Here is a 13,193-nt window from a genome sequence, read left to right on the forward strand (position 1 = left end):
CCCGACAAACACAGTGCAGCACTAGCTAACGTGCAAAGTCTAGCGGGGTATTACTCACATTTTCCTCAAGTCACTCTCTCTCTGTACATTTCTTTTATATTTATGGAAGTCTTCAAACTCTCAAGAACTAGCAGTGTACTCGATTCAGTTCGCATCTCTACTGTGTACCTCCTCCCAATTTCTATTCTGAAAAAACATCACTTTAAACAACTTCCATGAAGTTTTGATTATTTTTCAATTACTTTTTCTAAAATGAAGTCACAATGGTATTAAAGAACCCAGCATTGCACAGAAGTCGATTTTGAGAGGAGTATGGAGAAAATTCAAACTAGTCTACAGCGTACCATAAAGACTGCATTTTGTTTCACATTAACCACAGCAATCCCACCCTTCAGAAAATTGCAATGTTAATACTACCAAGTCTGAATTTTCAATTACATGTATGCAGACTAAAGCAGAAATTGAAGAGTAAGAAATCTAACAGATAATGTCCAAAGGGAAAAACTGAAGAATTCTAAGTGAGAAAAAAAATTAGAGAAATGCAAAAGACCACTTTAAGCATTATAAAAGATATTCATTCACGAAGCTACATTTATCGCATTCCCTTAGAAAAATGGAGAACTGTTTGCGGACCCAATTTGCACATATAAAACTCTATACAAATTATGTGTAGCACATGAAAGGCTTCCGGTACAGCTAAAATCCTGACACTACAATTTGGGTATTCCTGCTTCTGGGTCTCCAGTTTATCTTATCTGTTCCATAGAAAATAAAAAACTGGAATTATACTCATCTAGCTAATATTTAGAAATTATTTTAAAATATAATAAAATAAAAGTTTCCTTTATTCTATTAACTCAAAAATACTGTAAACCAGGAAGGGATATAAGTTATCAATTTTAATAGTATGACAAATTCAAACCTTATTTTTGGCTGGGTCTTCCTATAGGAAAAAAAAAATCCCTTTAGTTCTGTCATCCTTCCAAATTGTGGCTGCTTAAGGTCACTGTCAAAATATTTACCACATCTTTTAAAAATTCCTTTTACAAATGGTTTAACACCTTAAAGAACCAGAAAATACATGTCTTTGACTATCACAACTAAAAGGCCATTCTTCCAACATAATAGGGCATATTCATTTCAAAAAGAACCAAAGAAATAGAAAGCAAAACAGAAATGTGCATAGAAATTAATGATAATTTGTCTGCCTTTTCCCCATTCTATTAGTAAAGAAGAATTTAATTTACATAATCTTTCCAGATGAGACTCAACAGTACTACAAAGAAAATATCCAAATTCCTGCAAAGGCAAAATGGATTGAAACAATTACACAACTAATGAAGACTGAAAGGACAACTGTTATTTGCAATTTACTTGTTTTTAAGCCTTACGAGTGTTAAAAATGGTGGCTGATAAAAAGTCACAATGTTCACAAACGGAACTGTAATAGAAAAATAAATCAAATGAAACATTTATTAATAAATGAAGCCTATTTTATTACTTCAAGTGTTAATGATAAAAAAAATTTCAGCACAGCTGTTCCATTTAAAAAAGTGAAAGTACATACTATATTTCTAGCTCAATAAACAGATGAACCTGATGTCTTTGAATGACATAACAATTGAGCATTGTACAGTACATCTTATGAAGACCCGTAAATTAAAGAACTACTGCTTTAAAGTTAGTGATAATGAAACAAATACGCATTCATAGTTTCAGCTTCTTTTTTCTTCCTCTACCATCAGGTGCTCCATCCATTTTACGCTTCTGTGTCTACAAATCAAGCAGAAAGATTTCTTTTCATGATAAAACTAATGCAAACATGACAAACTCACAAACACAGCATAGCATTTTAGCAATAACTGCTTCATAATACAGTAGTATTTTTCTCCCAGAATACATAATTATTTCAAAACAAACCCAAATAATGTGTACCACGAAATAACAAGCTAACTTTATTCTCCTTTAAATGCTTCCCTTTCCATAGCTAAGACATCATTAGCACAATAAACCAAAGCTTAGAAGCTAATAGTTAAGGTGGTAGCACCACTGCTTTTCCAATATTCCTTAAGTTAGTCTAAAATGACTTACACTCACAAAACTGTGCACTCTTGGTATTCATGATACGTACCTCCCCAGATTTTTAGAAACCCTTACTAAAACATGGCTTCCTAATGCAATCAAGTTACATTTTTAGAGGACTTTCAGCAACTCAAGTATATTATTTACAAAAACAAAACAAACCCACCACGCATACCAATAGCCAAGTCATGTCCTTAAAGCAAAAAAGTGAAAGTGACAGGATCTGCCCATGTGCATGTTCACAATACGTACTGAAGGCTTTGGTCCTCGTTTCTTTTTCTCTGCCTTCTCCTTCTCTTCTAGTTCCATGTTTTCTCTTTCAATCAATGTAATTAAGGTATTACATCGCCTCTGGAGCTCCTGAGTCACAAACGTAAACATAAATGGACATAATAAACTTGTATTTTCCATCCATAAGTTGTCATGGTTTCAACTTTTGTTTAATTTTTTGTTGTGTTTTTGGTTTTTTGTATTTTTTGTTTTTTTGAGACAAGGTCTCACTACATAGTTGAGACTGACCTGGAACTCACTATGTAGCCCAGGTTGGTCTCAAACTCACAGTGATCCTCCTGCCTCAGCCTCCCAAGTGCTGGGATTACAGGCGTGCGCCACCACGCCCAGCTGTTTGTTTGATTTTTTGTTTTGGTACCAGGGATCGAAATCAGGACCTTAAGCCTGCAGGTTCAACTTTTAAACAAAGCTGTGTTTCAGGAGAGAACATAAAATCACTCATATATCCCCTTTAAGACAAACAAAATAACTTACTTATATACAATCCATGGCATTAGGATTTTTTAAAAAGTTATTTCACATTTCGACTTCATTCATTAAAACCATACTGTTGCACACTCTTCATAAATACTTACCCTTCTTTTAGGAATGACAGTCACTGTCTGTGCCTGAGAACTCCCTACAATTTGTAACCAAAACATTCTTTTAAATTAGTAAGACGTACATCTGAGGATCACAATCATCTAGAACTTCCATACGAAACAGAAATCCACCCTCAGCACTTTTGGCTGGCAGCTCTGATCCTTACAAGGCAAAAGTGTTTCTTTCACTTTAAAATAAGTAAAATCCCTACAGACACACATCCCACAGTCATTTAAAAATCCTTTAGAGAATACACAACACAAATATTGATAGCAACACACAGACAGAAGGTAAGAACATCAAAGTTCCCTCTCCCTTCTCAACTGTACAGTGGCGTGGATACCATCAACAGAAGGTTTGAATCCTGCTGGCTCCTGGATGAGTACTATGCCCCCAGTATCACCACAGCAACATGTGTATTAAGATGTTTTTGTGTGTCTTAACACATTAGGAAGTAACCCAATTTTATACTTGTATTGTGTACAGTAAGTGACACCATCTCTCTCTTTTTTTTGGGGGGGGTGGGATTTGAGACAGGCCCTCATTAAGTAGCCCAGGCTTGGCCTCAATCTCGCAGTGATCCTCAGCCATCCAAGTGCTAGGATTACAGGTATATGCCACCTCGCCCACCTGTATAACTTTGTTATACAGTCTCTAAAAAATTAATACTCCTTAGGAACTAAATAAACTGATTCTTTTTAAAGAGATATAGAACTCACAACAACTCAATCTATCATTCATCTACCTATATATTCATATGATGTTTTCCCTTCTGAAAAATTTTTCTCAGTGAGCAACTATGGAAACACTCTACCCACTGTTATGCACTGTAAGATTATACTCCAAGTGCACCCAAGATCTTACTTTGAAACCTGAGGTATTAAAACTATGCTTAACCCAGCAGAGAACAAACTAGAGAAGTTTTTCACATCTCATCATCATGCAGAGCATAAGCTGAAACTACAACTTCAAAGGTAAGGAAATATGGAGCAAATCTATATGCTTTTCTGAATTCTAATTTTAGGTTGTCAAAAATGAAGATCTTTGGTCTGAAACAACCAGATACGAAGAACAAAAACAAGGCCTAACATTAAATTGGTACAAAAAGTATTATTTTCATACCTTTAGCCATTTAAACATAACTCAGATTCAGCATTCTGATGTACATGTGTCTGAATGTAAAGTAGTTTTCTCTACTTGTTCATTTGCAAACCCAAGAGTCATCATGTTCAAAAGTCGGAAGTATGTTGACCTTTTCTTTCAGAACCTGATTAACATTATTATCAGAGTGTCTAGCATGATGCCCTGAATTCGACGCTCAAAACAAAACAAATCCCAAATGTCTCAGTCTGAACTCTGCTACGTCACGCAGAAGACCCAGCACACTCACCATTGCAGTTCTGGACTTCAGAAACCAGTCAAACCTGAACTGAGGGGAGTTGCGGATGCACTGCCGCAGTTCATCGTAGACATTCTCCTTGTCAAATCCAAGCTTGTGAAGCATGCAAATCAGAAAACGATCCTCCTCCTCGGTGTAGTTTTTGCCCTTGTTAGTACCATATGATATTCGAAGTTGATGAAAAGGTGCTTTGTACCGTCCAATCTGTAAGTCAGATATTGTATGAAATACAAATTCTACATAAGCTGCTTCAAACTCAGTTTTACTGTAATTATGGTATTAAAGTTGTACTGTAAGAGAGAATGTTTTATCCAGATAACCTCAACTGCATTCTATAACCCTGTCCTATGAGATCTTTACATTCTTCGTGATTATCACAAGAGCAGACTCAAAGGTCCAGTCACAAGCTAACCCCAGCACCTGGTCGTGGTAAGCCAGACACAAGTGAACCATCCTGACAACATTCACAACTCTTCAATGTTTTTCTTTGAAGAAACTTTGAATTTTAAACCCCATTTCCTTTCCTTTAAAAAAACTCTCTAATGACAGGAGATATGTTAACTAACATTTATTAATACACAAAGTACCTTCGTATCAAGTGCTTTTTTGATGCTTATCCTTCTTTGAATTCTGGCCTCTCCCCTTTCAATCTGTGCCATTATCTTCTCTATGTCCTGGAGCTCATTGCATCTCTCCCAGAACACAGCTAGGAAACAGTGAAAGGTGGACAGGTGGGATGAGAGGAGGAAGGGTGTAAATACAAGTAATTCTGAATGTGTGTGCTGTAGTTTACTTGCTGAGGATTAAGAAACATTCCCATTTAACCTACATTTAATACTAGAAAGTAATAAGTCACTTTTAATTTTCCAATTGCCTAAAATATAAGAATCTAAGATGTACTGAATAATTTATCTACCAACTCTTAAAATTTGTTATGAAATTCCAGGCAGACTCAACCACAAAATAAATATACATATTCAACTAAAAAGGAAATACAAACACACCAACAGTTGAGAACTGATGGAGAGAAATGAAATAAAAATCAAAACAATTATTCCAGGACCTCTTATAGCTAGCATTAAAAAAAAAAAAAAGAAAGCCAGGCCTTAGCATCTTCCTGTCTCAGCCTCCTGTCTTGCTGGAATTACAGACAAGAAGATCAAGTTTGAAAACAGCCTGGGAAACTTAACCAAGACATTGCCTCACCAAAAAAAAAAAAAGAAAAAAGAAAAGAAATTTTTCAAAGGTACAAGATCCCAATAATTAATGTAACTGTACTGTATACCTAAAATGTACCAATAAACTCAATAAAAATATTTCAAATTATGTAATTTTACGGATGTGTTCTAACTTGTTTTTAATTTTCTTTTTTCTTCCCTCGGTACTGGGGATCGGACTCAGAACCTTGTGCTTGCACCTCTGAGCTACATCCTCAGACCTTCTAATCTGTTTTTAAAAGCATATAACAAGACACGATGTCGTGCAAAAATTTAGCTAACCAAAATACAGACTAAGAAAACAAGAAGCTTCCATAGCTCTGTGAAAGCCTGACAACTTACGTATTAAATGATAAAAGGATTACCTGAATATTCAATGACTTCTTCTGGAGTTTTTCCTTCCACTTCCCTTGCTATATTTTCAATATCATCACGACCCCACTTCTCATTAGCTTTAATAAACTGGTTAAAGTCTCTCTTATTCCAATTGGTAAATCCCTATGAAGAAACAGAAAATTTTGGGGAAAAACTGTCATTACATTTTACACAGGTTTCTGAGTATCTGGCTGCAGCACTTTAGAGTGGTTACCTCCCATGTACAAACTGAATAAAATAATATACTCTGCTTCAACAACCAAGCAAGCAGCTCTGATGGGGAAGAATGCTGCATGAAAAGCTTTTGCTAATCTTTGAAGGATTAACAGGAATTAGTTATGAAGAGTGAAGAGAGAACAACGATGAACAAGTGAGAAAATAAAAAGGCAAAGCTCTAAAGGCAGGTTAAAGGACAGATTCTAAAGACCTTGAATGAATATAAGAGAATGCTTTCAAAGTACCCCAGAGAGCTGGGTATGGGGGTGCACATCTATAATCTCAGCACTTGGGAGGCTGAGGCAGAAGGACCCCTGCATATCTGAGACCAGTCTGTGCCAGTGAGTCTTTCATGGCCACCCTGAACTACACAGACCCTGTCTCATAAAGACAAAAAACAAAATATACCAAGCAGAGATTTATAATGGAGAATGGTAACTTAGGAAAGATGGGAACGCTGACATAAGGTGCACACAAGCAAAGGTAGACCTATAACCTTCTCAACTGGTGATAACCCAAATGTACGATTTATCCACGCTCTACCATCTCCAACCAGTCTGTCACTCCGTGTGGGAAACTGTATTCTGTATACCCCAGCACAACACAGCACACTGCTGACAAAAGAACGGACTGAATTTGGTGCTGAGACTATACCTGTGTTAGAAGCTTCTCTTTTTCCTCTAGTTCCTCATCATTAAGGGGTTCCGCTTCATCAATTTTAAGCTGTTCTTCTTTCTGTGCCTGTGCTGCATTAGGAAGATCAGGACTTCGAGGTACCTAAGAGATATTTTCCTATGCCATTAATCAGTACATTGAAACGGCACGAGATAAGTTACATTCCTAACCAACTAACTGGTACTATACTATATTGCTCAAGTTTCAATCCACCATGAAAGAACATATACTGACACCTGCATTTTAGTACATTTTAAAAAAGGTAGTCATGAAGTTTTTTTCTTTCATTGTACTGAAGATGAAGTCAAAAGTTTATATACTAAACAATACACCACTAGGTATGGTAAGTATTCTTTTCTACTAGACTGAAATAAAATAATTAATAACATCTTCCTGTTACAGTTTCTGACTAGAAAAGGACAGAAAGTAGATAATTTCAATTACCTTGTACCCAATAGTTTTTCTGTAATACAGAATTTCCTTTTCCAGTAATTCAAATAAGCGCGGGGGGAAAAACTGAAAATCCTGAACATTGGGTTGTTTTGGAGGCCGAGGAGCCTAAAGATAAATTTTAAAAGGTCATCTATTTTTTAAAAATATGGTAACAATATTTAATTAAAATAAAATAAAAATCTCTTTCTAGCTCTCATCTGATGAGCCCGTAACAGCCAATTCTCAAAGCAACTGAATGCATCTTTCAACAGAAGTGAATTGTCTAATCAGATTTTAAATGTAAATCTTTAAACTGAAGATATAGGTACCAACATGCAAAATACAGTAACACAATTTTATATTGTTATAAAAACGCTTCTAACAGTTACATTTTTAGAAGCTTTAGACATTTCTGTACTACTTCAACTCACTTTGGGTGCTTTAGGTTCACTAACACGAAGCGCTTCTCTGAAATATGCATCCACAGCGTAGTTAGCTTTTCTCTCTCGTTTGGGTGGCTCAATCCACTCAGTGAATGCAATCTAACGTGGGAAACAATTAAAATCACCAACTTTTATTCCACAGAGTAACAAATCATAAGTAAGAATGATGTTAGCAAATGAAATATATTGACAGAATCCTGGACTGTGCACTCTACAAGAGTAAGACTGATATTTTGTGCAATACTATGTAATTAACACCTAAAACAGCATCTACCAACAAGCATAACATTTCTAACCCATCTTGTCCAAATGAATAATTCTGTTGAAATGTTGCAGACAGCGTATGTTGTCACCCAAAGGAGGGAAATACAGATATACCTAACCCAGAAAAACTCCTGAAAAAACATATGTCTAAGTCATAACTACTCTGGTTCCAATCTCTCTATTGTTAAGTATAATGAAATTTAAGAAATCTTCCTTTTAATTATTACCATACAGCAGCTTATGGCAACTTTTTTGCCAATTATTTTCATTTTCAAATATGCCAAACTATTATATTCAACCTATACAAGAATGCTTCACTCTGTGCCGGGGATTTAGTTCAGTGGTTCCACCGCCTGGCTCACAAACGGAAGGACCTGAGTTCGATCCCCGTTACCAAAAAGAAAAAAAAAAAAAATAAACTTCATAATATAAACCGTAGTAACACTTCAGATTTTACCAAATGAAAAAGCAACATTTAATTTTACATAATGAAAAGATTTAGATGCAAAAAAACAAAAATGACTGCTATTTGAGATAAAATTGTAAGACGTGACAATGAATGTTTAAAAGTTTCCAGTAAAACACAGCTTCCACAAAATCAAAACCTCTTTCTAAAATACCTTTTGTTTTTCTCTATAGTCTTCTCCTTCAAAGTTGTACACACTTGACTCTGTATCCATTGTAAAATTCCGAAGTGAGCTTTCACCCATTTTGGAGAGCTTTTCATTCATCTCAGCAGTCTATACAGTGTAAGAAAAGAAATCATTAAAGTGAGAACAACAATAACAAAAAGCAGGAGACCTGCAGTGAAAATGAATTAGAATTCATAGCACACAAAAGCTGTTTACAGGAGTGTTATTCATAAAACAAGGATTTCTGGTCTAAAAAATTTCATATTAAAAGCACTTTCATTTAATCTCACCTTCTTTGCGCCTCTTTCCAAAATGCCATCAATATCCTCATCAGTGATCTCACTCTCCTTTGAGGCAAACACATGTGTTGCCCCGTGTCGAATCATTTGAAGCATCTCGTCCTTCCCAATTTTGTTCAGATTCTGATCTACAAGCCTCCCTAAAAAAGAAATTGTGTTTCTTTGAGACACAATGAGACAGACTTTGATGGAAATACGCAATCTTAAATGTTAAGATGCAGTACTTTGTAACCTTGTCTTACATCTCTATGATCTGTGTACAGCAAAATCACCTCTGGTCATTTTTTATTTTTACATTATATTTATTGCCAAACGTTCAGTTAGCTTTGAAATGCTTTTAAGGCTGTTTTATGGGATGTCACCAACTGTATATTGTCTCAGTGAAATGCATTTGTTTGTGGAACACTTGGTATTTAAAAATCAAATTTATGGGTGGGAGGGTCAGGGGTTTAGGTCAGTGGTTCCGCCACCTGCCTTGCAAGCACAAGGACCCTATTTCAATCCCTGTTACCAAAAAAAAATATATGTGTGTGTGCGTGCGCACGCGTAAACACAAATTTCAACATGTGAGCACTCTAAACACAGAAGTTTATGGTAAGCAGAAAGATGTTTATCCTCCAAAAGCAGCTTTTTCTCAGGTGAAATACACCTAAGCATATTCTAACCTTTATATACTCAAACTCTGTCTGCAAACTAAGTTTCTGAAACTGTATTGATCTGAAAAATTGAAACTCTTGAGACTTTCATCATATTAGAAACTCCACATTTACAAAGTACAGATGATCTTTGATTGGCAATAATGGGGACAACCTAATAATTTGTTTTCAAAAATAGAGGAGTCAAAATTATGTCTTTCCTACAAAGCTGATGTGGACTGAGAATGTGATGTCTGCTTTAATGAATCAAAAATAAACTCCTGTTCTCATGCTCTAGTCCACGAGCACCCCCACCCAACAAGCATAAACACTGCCTTGAAGCAGGAACACTTTTCAGTTCCAGTCACCACTGTAATTCTAAGGATCAAAAGCAGTGGCTGGCATCTGCTAGCTGCACAATAAACAGTTGTACTTGGGAAAAAAAAAAGTAAAAGGAGATCTGGATCTTTATTTGTATTTCTTTAACATCCCCCAGACTAATCATCACAGCTCTATTTAATGCGCATCACGCTGGACATTAGGCTTTTTATACATATTATCCCATGTAATCTTTAAAAATCCCAAACAGAGGTTACTTTTCTTGCACTTGGCAGTTGGTGTAATATGCTCAGGTGGTGGAAGACAACAGCTAGCTGTCAGAATTAACCTCAATCCTCAGCTTTTCAGAGCCCAAAACTCACTTATAAAACTACCATTTAGTTTCCAAAACACAGGTAATCTGTTAGCTGCTACCTTGACACAATAGAAAATTTAAAGCAACAAGGTCAAAACAAAGGTGGTTTCAATGAAACTTAGTAAATTTTTGAAGTTCTGGGCTCACCTTGCTGGATGACAATTGAATCTAGCCTGAGCTTCATCTCGGCACGTTCCACTATTCTTTCTTCTACGGTGTTGTCAGTTATAAAGCGGAACACTCGGACTGTCTTGGTCTGTCCTATTCTATGTGCGCGGTCCTAAGGGAATCATGTTATTTTGAACATACTTTAAAAATCATACAAATAGAGGCTGGGCCCCGATTCACCGCGGGAAGGAGGACTGCGCCTGCTCCCAACCCAGTCACCATCGCTCAAGCACCGGGAGGTAGGCTGGGCCCCGATCCACCCCGGGAAGGAGAGCCACACCTGCTCCCGACCCAGCCGCCATCGCTCAAGCACCGGGAAGGCAGCCGCGTGGGCGCCCTTGAACCCCCATGACCCCCACCCCCGCACTCTCAGACCTCCTGACTGTGCAAGTCTTTGGACCCACTCTGCAAAGACAGAGGTGGTCATCAAGGGTATTTTTCTGAGTTCCCAACTTTGAACATCTTTAAAGAAAGGGCGTGGGAAACCTGTAATAGAACGTTGCGGAGTTCAACCATTCAGAAGGATGGGGAACTCAATCTGGGCCTTGCAGCCCGAGGTCAGTCAGCGTCATGGGGTTCAGCCATCAGCTAACTGAGATCAGGGGTCTTGCATCCTCGATGCTCGCTCTGTCTGAGCCATTAAATGGTAAATACACTATATTGAAATTTTGTTCACTGCACACATGTTCTGGACTGCTTCTTGATTTCAATTTAATTCAAATGATTTAAGGGTGATAGACTAGTGACTACCACAGGTGGTCAGTGTCCAAGTTGTGCTTGATCTTAATGTGTTGCTGATTGTATCAGTTGGAATAAAGCATTGCGGTTGATTTGATGAACTGTTTTCTCTGATGTTATGAAGATGAGAATGTCTGTGGGTCGTTAGAGACACAGAAGCTAGGGTGCAACTATATCAGGAAGATTTGGGTGATAATCCAGAGATTAAACCAAGGACAGTCCAACAACAAAAATTAAAATGAGAAAACACTTAAGAAAGACACGAGGACAGACTTCCAGTTCACCAATGGCAAACAGTAGGGCAAATGAGGATGAAAAGGCCGATAGTGAACCACCAGGACACCCTGAACTCAAAGCACAGGAAGTAACAAAACAGATCAATCAGGCTCTAGAAAAATTCAAAACAGAAATAATTTCCCAGATAACCATAGAGATAGTGAGCAAAATGGAAGTCGTGATTCGAGACTCTAGAGCAGAAACTGACAAAAAAATAGATGAGCTCAGGACCATGATAGAAGCCATGAAGGCCCAGCATAAGAAAGAAATGGAAAAAATAAACGCCCAACATAGGAAAGAAATGGAATCCATAAAACAGATTCAAACAGATATCCAGGAGATTAAACACTCTATTGAAAGTGTACGCAACAGAATAAAAGAATGCGAAGATAGGCTCTCAGATATAGAAGATAAGATTGCAGTCAGTGACCATGAAAAGAGAGGTCTCTTAAAAACAGTAAGAGATCATGAGAAATCGATCCAACAACTCCTAGATGATGCAAAGAAGAATAACATAAGACTGATAGGAATACATGAAGTAGCAGGAGAAAATACAAATGACTTAAAAAAGCTGTTTGCAGAATTAATGACAGAAAACTTCCCAAACAGAGGGGAAGAATTTGACATTCAGATAACTGAGGCATATAGGACCCCAACTAGCTACAATAAAAAAAAATCTACACCTAGACATATAATAATCAAGATCCCAGAAACCCAACAGAAGAACAAAATACTACAAGCAGTAAGAGAAAAGAAACAAATCACATACAAAGGAAAGCCCATCAGAATCACAGCAGACTTTTCAACACAAACCCTTGGGGCAAGGAGAGCCTGGAATGAGATATTTCAAGTACTAAAAGAGAACAACCTCCAACCTAGACTGATGTATCCAGCAAAACTCTCTTTCAAAATGGATGGGGAAATAAGACACTTCCACGACAAAGAACACCTGAGAAACTACATGAATACCAAACCAGCACTACAAGCAATTCTAAACAAGATCCTAGAAAAAGACAATGAAGGCAACAACACCATGAGGCCCAACAGAGCAAATCAAATAGGCAAGGCAAGAAATTAAAAGGAGAAGGTGAAAAAGTAAAAAGAGTCAACAAAAGGCCAATAACATGTCAATAATAAGTCAGTACATATCAGTCATAACCAGCAATGTCAATGGCCTCAACTCACCAATCAAGAGAAATAGACTGGCAAAATGGAATAAGAAGCAAAATCCAACAATATGTTGTATATAAGAAACACACCTAGTGCAAAAAGAAGCCCACAGACTGAAAGTGAAAAGATAGAAAACAATTCTCCATGTGACAGGAACCCAGAGAAAAACAGGGGTAGCAATCTTATTTGCACACAAAGTAAATTTCAAACCAAAACTGAATCTAGTATTATTGATGTAGGACGGTACTGTATCATACCTCTATGAATGTAAAATATCTAGTACCTGCTTTATGATACATAGTAGGGACCATGCTTTATCAGAGCTACATTTAAGGATATTACTCTAGAATTTTCTCTTTCCAGATGATGATTAAGATGCTAATAAAAAAAAATAGTCCCAGGTACCACGACAGCAACAAAACTTTGCTGTTTTCTGGATATTATTCTTTCTTTTTGTTTTCTTTTGTTTTGTTTTCAATGGAATGTGTTGAATGTCTATAATTATGTTCAGATGACTGCAGAACCTGGAAAAGCTGTTGCTGCTATCAATGCATAACATACTATTATTAATCTCTTTATATAAATATATATATGTATATGTATAT

The 13,193-nt window shown here is 36.7% G+C and overlaps 1 protein-coding gene across 2 annotated transcripts in view; it reads right to left on the bottom strand.

Annotated features, from left to right (window-relative positions):
- Positions 1–1,522: 1,522 nt before the first annotated feature.
- The window catches only part of Smarca5 (SWI/SNF related, matrix associated, actin dependent regulator of chromatin, subfamily a, member 5), a 62,207-nt gene continuing 50,536 nt past the window's right edge, over positions 1,523–13,193 (bottom strand). The window contains exons 14-24 of one of the 2 annotated variants that reach the window (XM_010627984.3): positions 10,384–10,516; positions 8,899–9,047; positions 8,597–8,716; positions 7,701–7,811; positions 7,282–7,395; positions 6,817–6,939; positions 5,937–6,069; positions 4,942–5,060; positions 4,346–4,558; positions 2,335–2,442; positions 1,523–1,773 (exon numbers count right to left, since the gene is read on the bottom strand). In XM_010627984.3, coding sequence (XP_010626286.1) covers positions 1,708–1,773; positions 2,335–2,442; positions 4,346–4,558; positions 4,942–5,060; positions 5,937–6,069; positions 6,817–6,939; positions 7,282–7,395; positions 7,701–7,811; positions 8,597–8,716; positions 8,899–9,047; positions 10,384–10,516 — 1,389 coding nt within the window. In that variant the 3' untranslated portion in view covers positions 1,523–1,707. The remainder of the gene's footprint in view (positions 1,774–2,334; positions 2,443–4,345; positions 4,559–4,941; positions 5,061–5,936; positions 6,070–6,816; positions 6,940–7,281; positions 7,396–7,700; positions 7,812–8,596; positions 8,717–8,898; positions 9,048–10,383; positions 10,517–13,193) is intronic. The other variant, XM_010627985.3, reaches the window with a different exon arrangement.

This window comes from Fukomys damarensis, unplaced genomic scaffold (genome assembly GCF_012274545.1).
Source record: "Fukomys damarensis isolate Sample0158 unplaced genomic scaffold, DMR_v1.0_HiC HiC_scaffold_38, whole genome shotgun sequence".
Classification (NCBI taxonomy): Eukaryota; Metazoa; Chordata; class Mammalia; order Rodentia; family Bathyergidae; genus Fukomys; species Fukomys damarensis.